The sequence below is a fragment of the Lepeophtheirus salmonis genome, chromosome 6 (genome assembly GCF_016086655.4).
Source record: "Lepeophtheirus salmonis chromosome 6, UVic_Lsal_1.4, whole genome shotgun sequence".
Classification (NCBI taxonomy): domain Eukaryota; kingdom Metazoa; phylum Arthropoda; class Copepoda; order Siphonostomatoida; family Caligidae; genus Lepeophtheirus; species Lepeophtheirus salmonis.
In genome coordinates this window covers 57,830,219-57,843,103 of record NC_052136.2, presented here as the reverse complement: position 1 = coordinate 57,843,103, position 12,885 = coordinate 57,830,219, and the positions used below count along the sequence as shown (strand labels likewise).

The following is a 12,885-nucleotide window of genomic DNA, read 5'->3' as shown; positions in this document are numbered from 1 at the left end:
AATAAAAAAAGTTTTTACTAACATTTCCCATTATGAACTAATCAAATTATTATCTTTAACTTGTTCGTGGTTCTTTATTTTCAATCAACTAAGATTATTTTTGTATTACCTAAATATTTTACAATTTTTTTTACGTTTTTAAGATCCTTTTATTCGTTTCTTTCTGTACAACTTTTTTTTCGTAAAATTGAATCTTCTAGAGATTCAAAAGATTGTACATATTATATTTTTATTATACATTAACCTTATTTTTGTTTATCTATAAAAACGGATTTATTTGAACAATCCTTTAAATATAAAATCCCTATAACCTTGATTTAGTTACGAACAACGGAATAACAACGGAAAAACAAAACTCGATTAAGGACTATGAGGCAGTAAACAGCAACAATAACTCCAGTAGCTCTATTAATATTAATGGTACATCTCCTCCCAGTACAAATGGAACACCTTCGGGGAGATTTGCAGTACCGGAAGGTAACATGATTAACATACATTTCCTTTTCCTTTATAAACTATATATATAATTATCATTATTACTCTGAAACTGGTACATTTTTAGGTACTTTTAAGTAGTCCCTACATTCAAAAAGTCAAGCCATCTTTTTCCGTATTCCTATAATCCTTCCATATTCAATTTTTTAAATCTTCAGTGATTCCATTAACCTAATATACTGTAAATACTTTGTTAAATATCTTAAAGTCCTTATTCAATAATATTCTTAATTCATAATTTTATACATATTATTGAGATTTTTCTTAAGTAATTAGATTTGTCTGTTTTAGTGTTACTTATATTATATCATATATCTTATTTGAAAATTGTATTCCCTAATTTTGTTAATATATCTAATAATTAATTAATTAGTCTTCCCAAAGTTTAAAATATCAATAGGTTTAGTGAGTAGTTAGTTAGTAATTGTTTCGTTCTTTTTATTCGTATAGGAGCAACAACGGAAAATTTGCCTGACGGTGTTCTTTATAGAGTCAAAGCAAGTTATAAGTATCAAGCAGAAGATGTGGATGAATTGACGTTTGAAGAAGGAGAATTGATTAATGTTGTAGAGTATGAAGATCCAGAAGAACAAGTAAATAATAGATGTTTTTATATACTCGATTGTCTCTTAACATTTTTTTTTTAATTATAGGAGGAAGGATGGCTAATGGGGTATAAGGATAAGGATGGATCCAAGGGGATGTTTCCTGCCAATTTCACTCGACCCATGTAAGAGGTGGAATAATCTTTCTATTGATGACACACATATCTATAGTCATATAGACTTTTTTTTCTACTTGTTGCTTGTTCGAGAGAAGTGTTTTTTTATTAAAATGTAGATCGCATCTTTTTTTATATAAAGGAAATGATATTATGTTAACTTCAGTTTTTGTTTGATATAATTACTATCGATGTTTTCTGTTATTCAAGGATATCATCTTGCATAGTCATATGTTGTCCTATGTAGCTTTATTAATTTGAATTTTAAATATTATCGTTATCATTATTATTCGTATATTTGCACAAATTGATCGAAAAATCTAACGTTTATTGGAAGCTCTAATAATTATAATCTAGTATCAAACTGAGGAGTTACTAATTAATTCTCATTTATATTTATATATCGATCAATCGCAACTATTCAATTTCTCTTTTAATTGCTACTATTAGCCTGGAAATATAAGTATGCCAGAGAATGGGGAAACCTCTTTACGGTGTTAAATTTTATTTTATTTTAAAATACAATCAATTCATGAAAAAAAAACATGTGCCAAGACTTGAATTTTCTTACTTTTTTGTTAGTCATTTATATACCTACTATGTATATATATATCTTATACATTAATAATCGTATGCTTTTTATAATTATCCTTAATTTTTTTAGTTGATTGGCATGATAGTTTCTAATTGATTAAGCTGCATTATTAAGATTTGATTTTTTTTTTTTGCTTAGCAGTTTAGAGCTTCCACTATTGTAAAACATAAAAAAAAAATATGTTGCTATAATCTTAAATGAAATGTTTTGATGTTTCTGATGTCAATGTACATTTGTATTTCGATTGTTCCTTCTTGTAATTCTTTTTGACTTAATCATCTTACAAAAGAAAATGAAATATACTTTCTGTGAAATTTTGTAGATGCATATTATGTTAAGAAATTAAATGAAACCCTGTTTATATAGGTTGTTAAAATAAAAAAATCTTAAATTAATTGTTTTCTTTGTAAGATCATTAAATAATGTCCCAGCTTTCAACTTTGTATATAATCCTTTTTGGCAATTATTTCCTATCCTTTCAATATCATTTTTTCACTTTTAATGCTAGTAATTTTTTTTAAATAAATAAACTCGAACCTTTGGGCGTTATTTTTTCCTCTATGCCCATTAAGCAAAATTAATACTACTAATGTAAGGAGTTAACTTTGTTAAAATGATTTTTTTTTTTTTTTTAAAATAATTATTTCATTTCATTATATCAGGATATACATATAACCCGTCTAGTCCAGTTGCAGACATGATTTTTCTCCCTTTTTGTTATTTTTGCATAAACGATGTTTGTCATATTATATTTTTTAATAAAATATAATCAGATTTTTTCATGTACGATTCTTCCCCGGATAGTTTATTGACCTATTTAGTTTACTTTATTCACAATAGGGGCTACATCTTGTTATCATAATAATATTTAGAAAGCAATTTTGAAATGGAGTAGTATGTTTTTGAGTGACACCTTTTGCTGAATGGCTGAACTTGAGATTCCTTAGAGAAATAAATAATTTTGACCAAAATAAAACTCACTTGTAATCTCTCTTAAATGGGAATGATGAAGTAGACAAATTATAATTTAACGAATAGGGGAGTTGCGATTCATTAAACTGATATAGGGAGTATATTTTTTTCAATAGAGATTTTTTTATTATTATGTAATATTTACTTTTTTCAGAGAAATCATAAAAAATACCATTAAGCTATTGATTTACATAGTGACAACAAATACATAGATGCTAGTACAATAATCCATGGAGATAAATTTGAAAAAATGAATAACCACATCATAGTAAAAAAGGATTCCATGAAGGATGAAGTTAATTGCTGTGAAAAACCTTTACGACAGGGAAAAGTAGAAGCAAAAATATATCAATTAGTTATATTTTTTCAAGATTGAAGTTCAACTCTGGAGTAATTTCATGAGTCATTCGACTGTGGAGGTTATTGGTATGTCTTTTTGCATTTTTTGATTGTGACAATACCATATTTTCTTTGGGAAAAATCTTTGGAGTCATGAACATTTAAAACCTGTTTTTTTTTTCGTAACTCAATTTTTTTACATGCTAACAATAAATGAATATTGCGACAATCTGTAATTTTTTTAATTTATGGTGCCTTGATTTGGAGTATGAGTCAATCCATTTGGCTACATTTAATTTGGTGAACCATGAAGAAAATGTTTTTGTTCATTATTCTTTTGGTGTAGGAATGAGTCACTCATATAAGGTGTGACTTTATAAAAGGTAAAAATTTGTAAAAATGTATCCTATAAAAAAGTAGTTAGGATTACCTTGAACCAAGATTTTTACAAGATCTCACATAAATAGTAAAAATTACTTAATTGAAATTTTATATGTGAACATCCCTTTTACCTGTATTCGATTCGTCCTAATCATCATTGTTGTAAAGAATAGTTATTTTATAAAAGCTGGATTATATTTTTATTTTTTTAGAACTCAAAGGAAATTTCGAAAAACCAAAGTACCTCGTTTTTAACAGAAATTTAGCCAATATATGAAGTCCATCTAAAAAGTTTAATTTAAAAAATAGACGTAATTACATGTCTACACTCATGGGCTTCCGCAAACAGGGAAAAAAATTCACTTTGGAAGAAAAAATTTAATGAAGGTTAAAAAAATCAACCTAGCCTCCCCCAAAAAAAAAAAAAAAAAAAATTATAATCCTTCTGACGCCCCTCACAATGTATGGACGAATATTTGTTTATTTCGACCAAGGACGATAATCAAAGACTATAAAGGTCGACTTATATTTTAAGATACGATTATTAATTTTTTGTAAATAACGTAATAGTGCAAATGAAAAAAATAACATAACAAAATAAACCCAAAATGTAAATATTATATATATATATATACGAGATGTGTTCAAAAAGTAAGGTGAATTTGTATTTTTAGGAAAAAATATTAATTTATTCATCAATATTTATGCACAACACACTTATTTAAACGCTTTTTCCTATCCTCAAAGCACTTTTCATAAGCCCTTTTCGGCATAGCCTTGAGCTCTTCATGCAATGCAGTCATTATCTCATCAATTGTTGCAAATCTCCGTTCTTTCATATGTCTCTTCAATTTTAGGAACAAGAAAAAGTCACATGGGACCAAACTCGGTAAATATGGTGGCTGTGATGTTGTTTTTGGGCCTAAAATATATCACAATGAAAGATGAGTGTGAGCAGGGGCATTATCTTGATGCAAAAGCCATGAATTGTTTTTCCACAATTCACGACGTTTTCTTTTCATTACTTCTCGCAAGCGGCACATAACTTCAAGATAAAACTCCTTATTTACGTTGGAATTTTTTTTATATATCAAACGATATGCCAATGTCCTCAGCAACTTCTCTGACAGTGATTCGACGGTTTTCAAACACAATTTTCTTGACTGTTTCAACGTTTTCATCCGTTGTTGACGTACCGAGGTATCCAGAGTCAGGCTCATCATTGGTATCTTACCGGCCATCTTGGAAGAGTTTGTACCACTTGTAAAAAATCTTTTTTTACTCAGAACAGTTTGACCGAATGTCATTGTCAACATTTCAGGTGTTTTGGAGCACTTGATTTAATTTTTACAAAAAAATTTGATGCAAATTATTTGATCCCTGTTTTTCAATAACAAAAAATCGCCAAACACGCAAATACATACTTCTAACTGTTATGCCTCTCACTAACAAAATAAACATATTATATAGCTGAAACAGTAAACATTTGTTCGTGGCAAGTGTAGAAGCATAAAAAAAATACAAAATCGAATATAAAAAATGTAGGTTGCCCGCGAAATTTTAAATGTCACCTTACTTTTGGAACAACCTTCGTAAGTGTCACACCAAAAAAAAAAAAAAAAAAAAAAAAAAAAAAAATCGATAGTATAAAAGTATATAATTCCTGGTTTGGGGAGTTAGATGGTGTTGTGAGCAGAGAGCCTCGTTTCGTGGTAGAGGTAGTCTTTATTCAGTATCCAAGTTTGGGGGAGAGAATTTTATCTGTTTCTTTAAAATTTGGTGGAGCGTAATAAGATCCTTAATATTAATGGCACGTCTATGGTACAGAGTGATGACGCCAAATCTTATGATTTTGTATTGATAGTTGTCGTTATCTCCCAATGAAGGAAAAAAACGACACCATCCTAGCTTGTACGTTTTCTAAGGACTTAATCATAAAGTTTTTGGAAGGGTTCTAAATCTCATATCCGTACATTAAAATCGGGATGACATTAAGTTTGTAAAGTTTTACCATTAATGAAGGGAACAAAGGATATTGAAGTCGAATGCATGATTTCAGTATCAAAACAGAAGGGTCAATATCTATATGGAGAGTGAAGCAATGGGCTGTAATCTGTAGATGTATATACAGAACTGTAATCACCGCTAGGGTATCCAGTCCCAATATTAATTTTAGTAATAGTTATTATCGGTCTAATTATGGTGAGTCATCCATAGTCAATCAATTCATCCTCCCCCCCCCATGAATAAAACTACGATTAGAGTGCGTGCTGATGTATGATTATTAAATTATCATTTATTTTCTGAGGAAAACTTATATATTTATCAGTTTTGGGTTTGTACCCATATGATTCCGTTTCCCTTCAAACGGTATTTTTTGAAGACGGATTCTAGTGTAAGAATCTGACAACACCGTTAAATTCCCTGTGTAGTCTATTTTTCTGAAGTCGATATACCCAAATCAAAAATAATGCCAATCTACATAACTTAGAAATGTATTTACTTACTCCTAGTTAATTGTTTAATTTATATAGTTTAGTTTTGGTTGTTTTTGATAAATAAAGTTTGTATTGTAAGATTGTTCTCCCAATCTCATCCAACGATGAAATGATGAAGTCCATGTTTGTGGACATGTTATAGATAGGGCTGGGCATTTTTGAGAGCGTTATGTGAAGGCAGGAGCGAGACATATATTACTACTGAATTAAAACACATAACATCAGCTGGCTATTATTTTATTTTCTGGGAGAAATGTATTACTACTGTAAAGAGGAGAACCTGCAAGATTTATTTTAGCATTAATACAGGGAAAATATTATAAAATTATATTTAAACGTATAATTTGCATTTAAAAAATAAAAAAACTGAAAGTTTTCGGGAATCCATAATTATGTGCAAGATATTAACACCACGACGACTTTTAAAATGAATGAAAAAAATTAAATACAATAATGGCACACGAATAAACCGTTTTTCCTTTTTTTAATATCAAAACTGTTATTCGATTATAGATGAATTTATGATGACCTCATTGTCACTGCCGGACAATAAGTTTGCACAAAAACTAATTATGTGGTCGTCTTGAGTATTGAGACTGTCCATATTTAGGACTGATGACTAGAGTTCCGTCTTTGTACAGTCTAGTTAAATCCTTCATATCAGTCCTAAAACTTATAAACTTAAGTCATTGATGACGTCACTCAACTTTATTTCTTCTTTGTTTAATCGGTTGTAGCACTGGTAGTCCAAAGGATCGACAGTCTCAAGGACCGGCCCAAGGACTGATAGGACTGGTACCAAGACTGAAATCGACTGGACCACATAAATAAAGACTTACTCAACACTAGTCGTCGTATTAGCTCTTGATTTTAGCTTTGATTGACCTGGAGAAAAAAACAAAGAAATGTACGAATAAAGGAATGCCGTTCAAGGAAAAAAATCTTTGAACAGCTTTCCTTGAGAAAGTAGAAGCATGCCTTTGGGTCTTCACCTCGGGGATTTTTCCAAGCTTGAAGATTAATTTTTTTACCGCTTAATCTTCAAGCTCGGGAAAATCCCTATAGTTGAAGACCCAAAGGCATTCTTCTTCTTTCTCAAGGACAAGTTCATTTTCATTATTGCATTGAAGTTTAATATTCCTTGGGCCTTAGTAAAAGGAATAAATATTAAGACATATTGCCTGCATTTGTATCTCAGAGTAACCATTACTAGATCTTCCAAAAAATGAAATAATTTAACGATTTATTCATATGATACATGTAAATATATTAAATAGAAAGACAAGTGGGCTTCATGCATAGCTTCTTCATGTTTATTTATGTATCTACCTACCTATATATTACATATATTCCTCAATAAACAAAGTCCAATATGTTATTTGTCTTCTTTTTGTTTTATGCATAATAGACAAATTTGAAATGTATATATATTAAAAATAAATATATTTTCTTATTGATTTAATATTACTTACATAGTTATTTTCATTGAGTATAGCATGTGAAGGATTTCATTTCTATTGATTTATCTTGAAGAAACAATGGATGCAGAATAATGTAATTTCATTTACTCGTTTCATTTAACATCGATCAATGAGAGTGTTCGTACTCATAAAACGTTTGAGGGCAGATTTCTTACATACTATTTTTGGTACTTACTTTGTAATATGAAATATTGACAAGGGAAGAACTTGATATCCAACTCTAAATTACATAAATGGATGTGATAAATAGCAAGTGATCCATTAAAATCTGAACATATTGAATTTTAAACTTAAAAAAGGTATAATTTCATAATTAACGAACTAATTTAAAAAAAATTAATACGTTAAATAGGTAGATGTGTGTCTGAGCTCTCTTAATCATTAATGTAGCCGCTCTTAGCGGCAATTATGACTACTAGGCATTGGCTGAAGTTCAAGCACCTACTGCCAATTTAGTTATCCGTCTTGGCGTCCCAGTGCTGGTCGATAGTGACTTTGAGACATCTTTGTTTGGATGATGGACACTGCAGGCCTTCGCTAGACGTGCACCCAAAAAGTGTAGTCGAGTGGGTTGGCATTAGGACTATAGGGGGCCAAAAATGTTTCAAAAGAACTCAAAAGACTTATTCAAAAGAGTCTTGTACTTGAGGAGATGAGTTTCTTTCATTGTTGGTATCAAAAGTAGCCTTTCCACCCTCACAAGGCTCTTTTCACCCACTTTTTGATAGTTTTTTGATCTGTTGTGGAACTCCGAGATCTTTTGCATGGGCCCTCATGGACTTGAGGGGATTGGCCTGGGCTGTTTTCTGTATCTTCTCCGGGTCCAGTTAGGCTTCATCAATGATATAACCCTTCTTCTTCTCTACCGATTTGGAATTGGTGACGGCGTAGACGATGATCTTGGAGTGCGCGAATGGAAATTCGCCGATCATTTTCAATTGTCATTTTCCCGACACGTACGCAAGCTAGAGAGTTTGTTTTGCTGAGTAACTAATTGTTAATGCTTTATTATATTTAAATATTAAGTAATTTGAATTACTCAATCTTTATTATTTATATAATTAGTAAGTGATTAGATTTCAATGGACTCCCTATATGTAGAGTTGTATAAAATATAACATTAACCCCTGCAAGACTTTTTTTCTTTTTCGCAATCTGATTAGTGTTTTTTTATTTTATAAATTCGTTATCATTATTCTTATATTCTTGAAGAGATACCATTTCATGGTAAAGTACTCACTTATGTCTGAAAGACAAAATTAATGCTCATGATTTGTTGCAGAGTTATAAGCGTAAGTCCTTGTTAGACTCAGGGTAGAACTAAAGATCGACATCGGGCAAATTCCTGGCTACTTCCTTCCTTGCAAAATGCAGAATGGAATTTCTGTTTATTTCTTTCATCTGTTGGCAAAACAACTTCTCGATCCTCCTTCTAGTACGAATTAGCGTCGAGTTTTGGGGTTTTATTGTAAATTCAGGAGACAGTGTCTACACATAGATGCAAATCTAAGTGAAGGTAAAAAAATCACAAAAATGCTTTTATATCAAACTAATAACTTTGAAAAACTATAAAATCATCAAAATATACCTTATGAATTATTTAATATCAATGGGTTCTGATTATAAATTTAAGATAAAACTTCGGATTGTGTCTCGTGATTTAATTTGGACCCGGATCAAAAACATAATGTTAAGTACAAAGCTCTGATCGTTTTTCGCTGAATTTTTTTAGTGAACTATATCTCAGGATTAATACATTGAATAAAAAAAGCTAAAAGGTTAAGCGTACACTTAAAAAAAAAATTTGCAGTTTTGTGTTTGGTGAAGCCAGTTGTGTGTTTCAACGTTCCAAAATGGGAGCAAAAAAAGAGAAAACTCGATACATTCTTCAGTATCACTACAGCCAAGATGAAAAGGCGGAACAGGCAGCCAAAAAATTGTGTTGTTTATGGACCCAATACAGTCGTGAATTCAACAGAAAAATGGTTGTTTCATCTATTTCGTTCTGGTAATATGGACGACGAAGATAAGGTACTCTCTGTTAGACCAATCATTCAAAATTTTGATAAAATACAGAAATCTTCGAGTTGAACTGGTATGTGATCACTTATTTCATTACTCAGGAACTGAAGATTAGCCTGAAAATTCATATATATTTTTGATAACTCGAATAGAACATTCGTTATAATGGAGATAATGTGTCGAAGAGAAAAAACATAAAAATGTTACCATCTTAAAATATATTATGAAACTTTTCAAGAGAGCTTCAACAACTTCCTTTTTTATTGAAAGGTTCCCTAAATATTTAAGTGATTCTATTATTTTTTTGTCTGAATATTTTTCTTGCATCCCTTATATACAGGAAAATATCAAAGCAATACACATGCACGAGGTTGGTCGTAAAAGTTCCGACCTAATAAAGATATAAGATATTTTTTCTGATTTTATTTTTAAACATAGTCTCCATGTAACTCTACAAACTTCTCCCAGGAATGCTCCCATCTTTGTAGCCCATCCAAATAGTACTAGACATTTTTCTCTGCAAAAATTGCTCACGAGACTCTTTTTTTTTTTATAGCTCTATTACTCCGAGTTGGATTGAATTAGATGCGTCAATTTTTAATGCAACAAGTCTTTATATGTCTGCTACTCTTTGAATATATTTTAAGGTTACACTTTTAAAAAACAAAAAATTTAATGATAGCTTGATGGTTGAGTTTTTCCATTTTTACAAAAACACTCACATCAACTAACTCAAACGACTGTTACGTAACAACTGAGCGTCCAAAATGTCTGAAACTTTGATGAGCTACTGTCAAAAGATGCGGAATAGACGTAACAAGCTCTTATTCAGCAGTGCTGCCATTTTCACGTTGAAGTTGGAGACTTTTCGGACAACCCTCGTTTTTGAAATTTTAATACCTAAAACGTAATTTTTTATTAACAAGATAAATACAAGTTGACTTTTCATTACTGTTATTGTCTATAGTGAGCAACCCCAAATCTCAGATTTTATAATTAATCTAGTTTGAAAGGTATACATGTATATTCTGACAGTATTATTCATTTGAAACATCAATGATATCACCATGTGCTGATTATTAGTTCCTCTGGAGATGTTTATTCATTTTCAAGCAATTTATTATAAAATAATAACCTGTTTTACTAGGAAATTATAGAGGAAGAGGATTGAATCCCATTGTTACTGCTGATGGAGGCCAAATAGTTAATCATTGTGGTGAGTTAACGACAAAAACAATCTTGAACAAAAATTAATATTATTTTTTAAATAAAATATATAGGTACACAGCCCAATATTTCATTAACATATTTTGGTCAATTGTAGGCTTTCTTTTCAAATTACTTGTATGAGTTGAATTTTTCAAAAGTGATAACTTCATTTGATTTATGTGACTTAATTAGACCCAAATGGGGTCTTTAAATTAAAATATATCTGCTTCAGTCACGCTTAAGGTGACAATGGAGTATTTACTACTTTAAAAAGTTTGCAAAAATGAAAGTCTTCTTATTTTTAGTAAATATATTATTTTTTGTGACTCGAGTGATTCACGTTTTTTCCTCGTTGGAGGATTTTGTATCAGGAACTAGGCTAATTAATAGATTCCCTATGTTAAATATAAATTAGTTTTGCTTTAATAATAAGCATCCAGCTAGATACATTAATTAACACAAGCACGAAATTCAAGAATTCCAATTTATTTATAGCCTAGTTATACATATATATATATAAATTTCACACGTCTCATACTCTAATATAACCACATTAACTACTAACACTCAATCTCTACTCCTAAGAGTTCAATGCGTATTAATTTACCCTCTTTTAATCTCATTTGACAATGATATTGTTGGCTGTCACGTCCTACTTTATTATGTACTCACAGCCTCCACTGACAATTTGGAAATGAAAAAAATAAAAATAACAGCCTTCTGTTTTTTTCTTTTTGCCAACTGTTAATTACTAAGAACAGATTTCTTATTTAAATATTATCATGGATAAGTAAATATTTATTACCCTATGGATACTACATGTAAATTGAATTGAAATCCTTGATTTTTATAAACTAAATTGCTATAAAAATCCTATTTATTACTCTTTTTGAGTTCATAATCACGTCGTTACGTTATTGTTTCACGAAACCTTTAATCCCAAAAGAAACTGAAAAAAAACCCAAAATCATCTTATTGTTAGCCAAATAAGTCAATCCCACCAACTGTTATTTATTTTGTAAGTACTCTTAGAATATCATTGTCTTCTTATTTTTTTTCCACAATTTTAAATAAATGAATTACATATATAAATGTCATAATATTCAAATCTTATTTTATTCGATATTATTGCATGGTTATATTCTATTAAAATGTAGTTATACATTTGTTTTTGTACATGAGTTCCAAAATTTATAAATATTAATAATAAACAAGCCGATTCATATAAGACGAAGAATCAACAAGGAATTATATTCTTGTCCTTGTGTAAACAGAGTATAACTAATTTTGCAAATTACTTAGTGTATTTAGCAAAAATAATACATAAATTATGAAATAGACATTAGTATTAGGTCAGTCTGGACTGAGTGAACCGGGCCAACTATTCATCGGTATTAACAAAGTGAGTCGATGGACTGCGGTTTGGACATACAAAAATTAGAAAAAAAAAACGTGTCACGTTATTCTTTTTTTTAAGATAATACATATATATGAATGATGATAGTTCATGTAGATGCAATTTCCAAATACAACATTTTTATTTTTCAGCAGGCCGGTTGTATAATTTTAAAAGCTTTTTTTTGTGATCTACGTCTTCAGTCTGCAGATCGATTCACGTAAATAAGTTTTAATATTGTTATTTTGATCGACCGAGGATCCACACAGACCGATAATGAACCAACCCAACACTACATGACTTATCAAGTGAATCGACAGCTGACAACAAAATGTGAAGGGTATTTTTGTGTTTGCAAAGTAATATCTTGAATACGTTAAATTAGTTGATTTAAATCATTCAAGATGGCGCTCATTCAAATTAATAGGAACAACTGTAAGCTTGACACACTCTATTTTTGTTTATTTTAATAAAAAAGTAGACGTGCTGTTCAAAGTTATTAATTTGAATTTAAAAATAAAACATGTATAATACTAGAAGAGCTTTTTAGGACCTTTTCTATATATTGATATTGTTTTAATTCATGAATCTCTTAAAATAAGTTACATAACGCGATTAATGTACAAATATATGCAATTTTTACAAAAGTTATTTCTTAAATGCTTTTTACAAATGTGCTCAAATATGTACTTTTTTTTATCAATCTATCTATTCAGATAGTTGTATTTTTATTCAATCATTATTATAAATGAATAATATTGAACAATTACGTACAA

At 29.9% G+C, this 12,885-nt stretch overlaps 1 protein-coding gene across 6 annotated transcripts in view; it reads left to right on the top strand.

Moving 5' to 3' along the window:
• The window catches only part of Amph (amphiphysin), a 32,400-nt gene extending 29,803 nt beyond the window's left edge, over positions 1–2,597 (top strand). For 2 of the 6 annotated variants that reach the window (XR_005864765.2, XR_011781016.1), the window contains exons 10-13: positions 322–477; positions 563–676; positions 946–1,088; positions 1,149–2,597. Coding sequence is in view for 4 of the 6 variants with exons in the window: in XM_040714146.2 (XP_040570080.1) it covers positions 322–477; positions 946–1,088; positions 1,149–1,229 (380 nt within the window). In the remaining 2 variants the exon portion in view is untranslated. The remainder of the gene's footprint in view (positions 1–321; positions 478–562; positions 677–945; positions 1,089–1,148) is intronic. The other 4 variants (XM_040714146.2, XM_040714147.2, XM_040714148.2 and 1 more) reach the window with 2 other exon arrangements.
• The last annotated feature ends 10,288 nt before the right edge of the window (positions 2,598–12,885 follow it).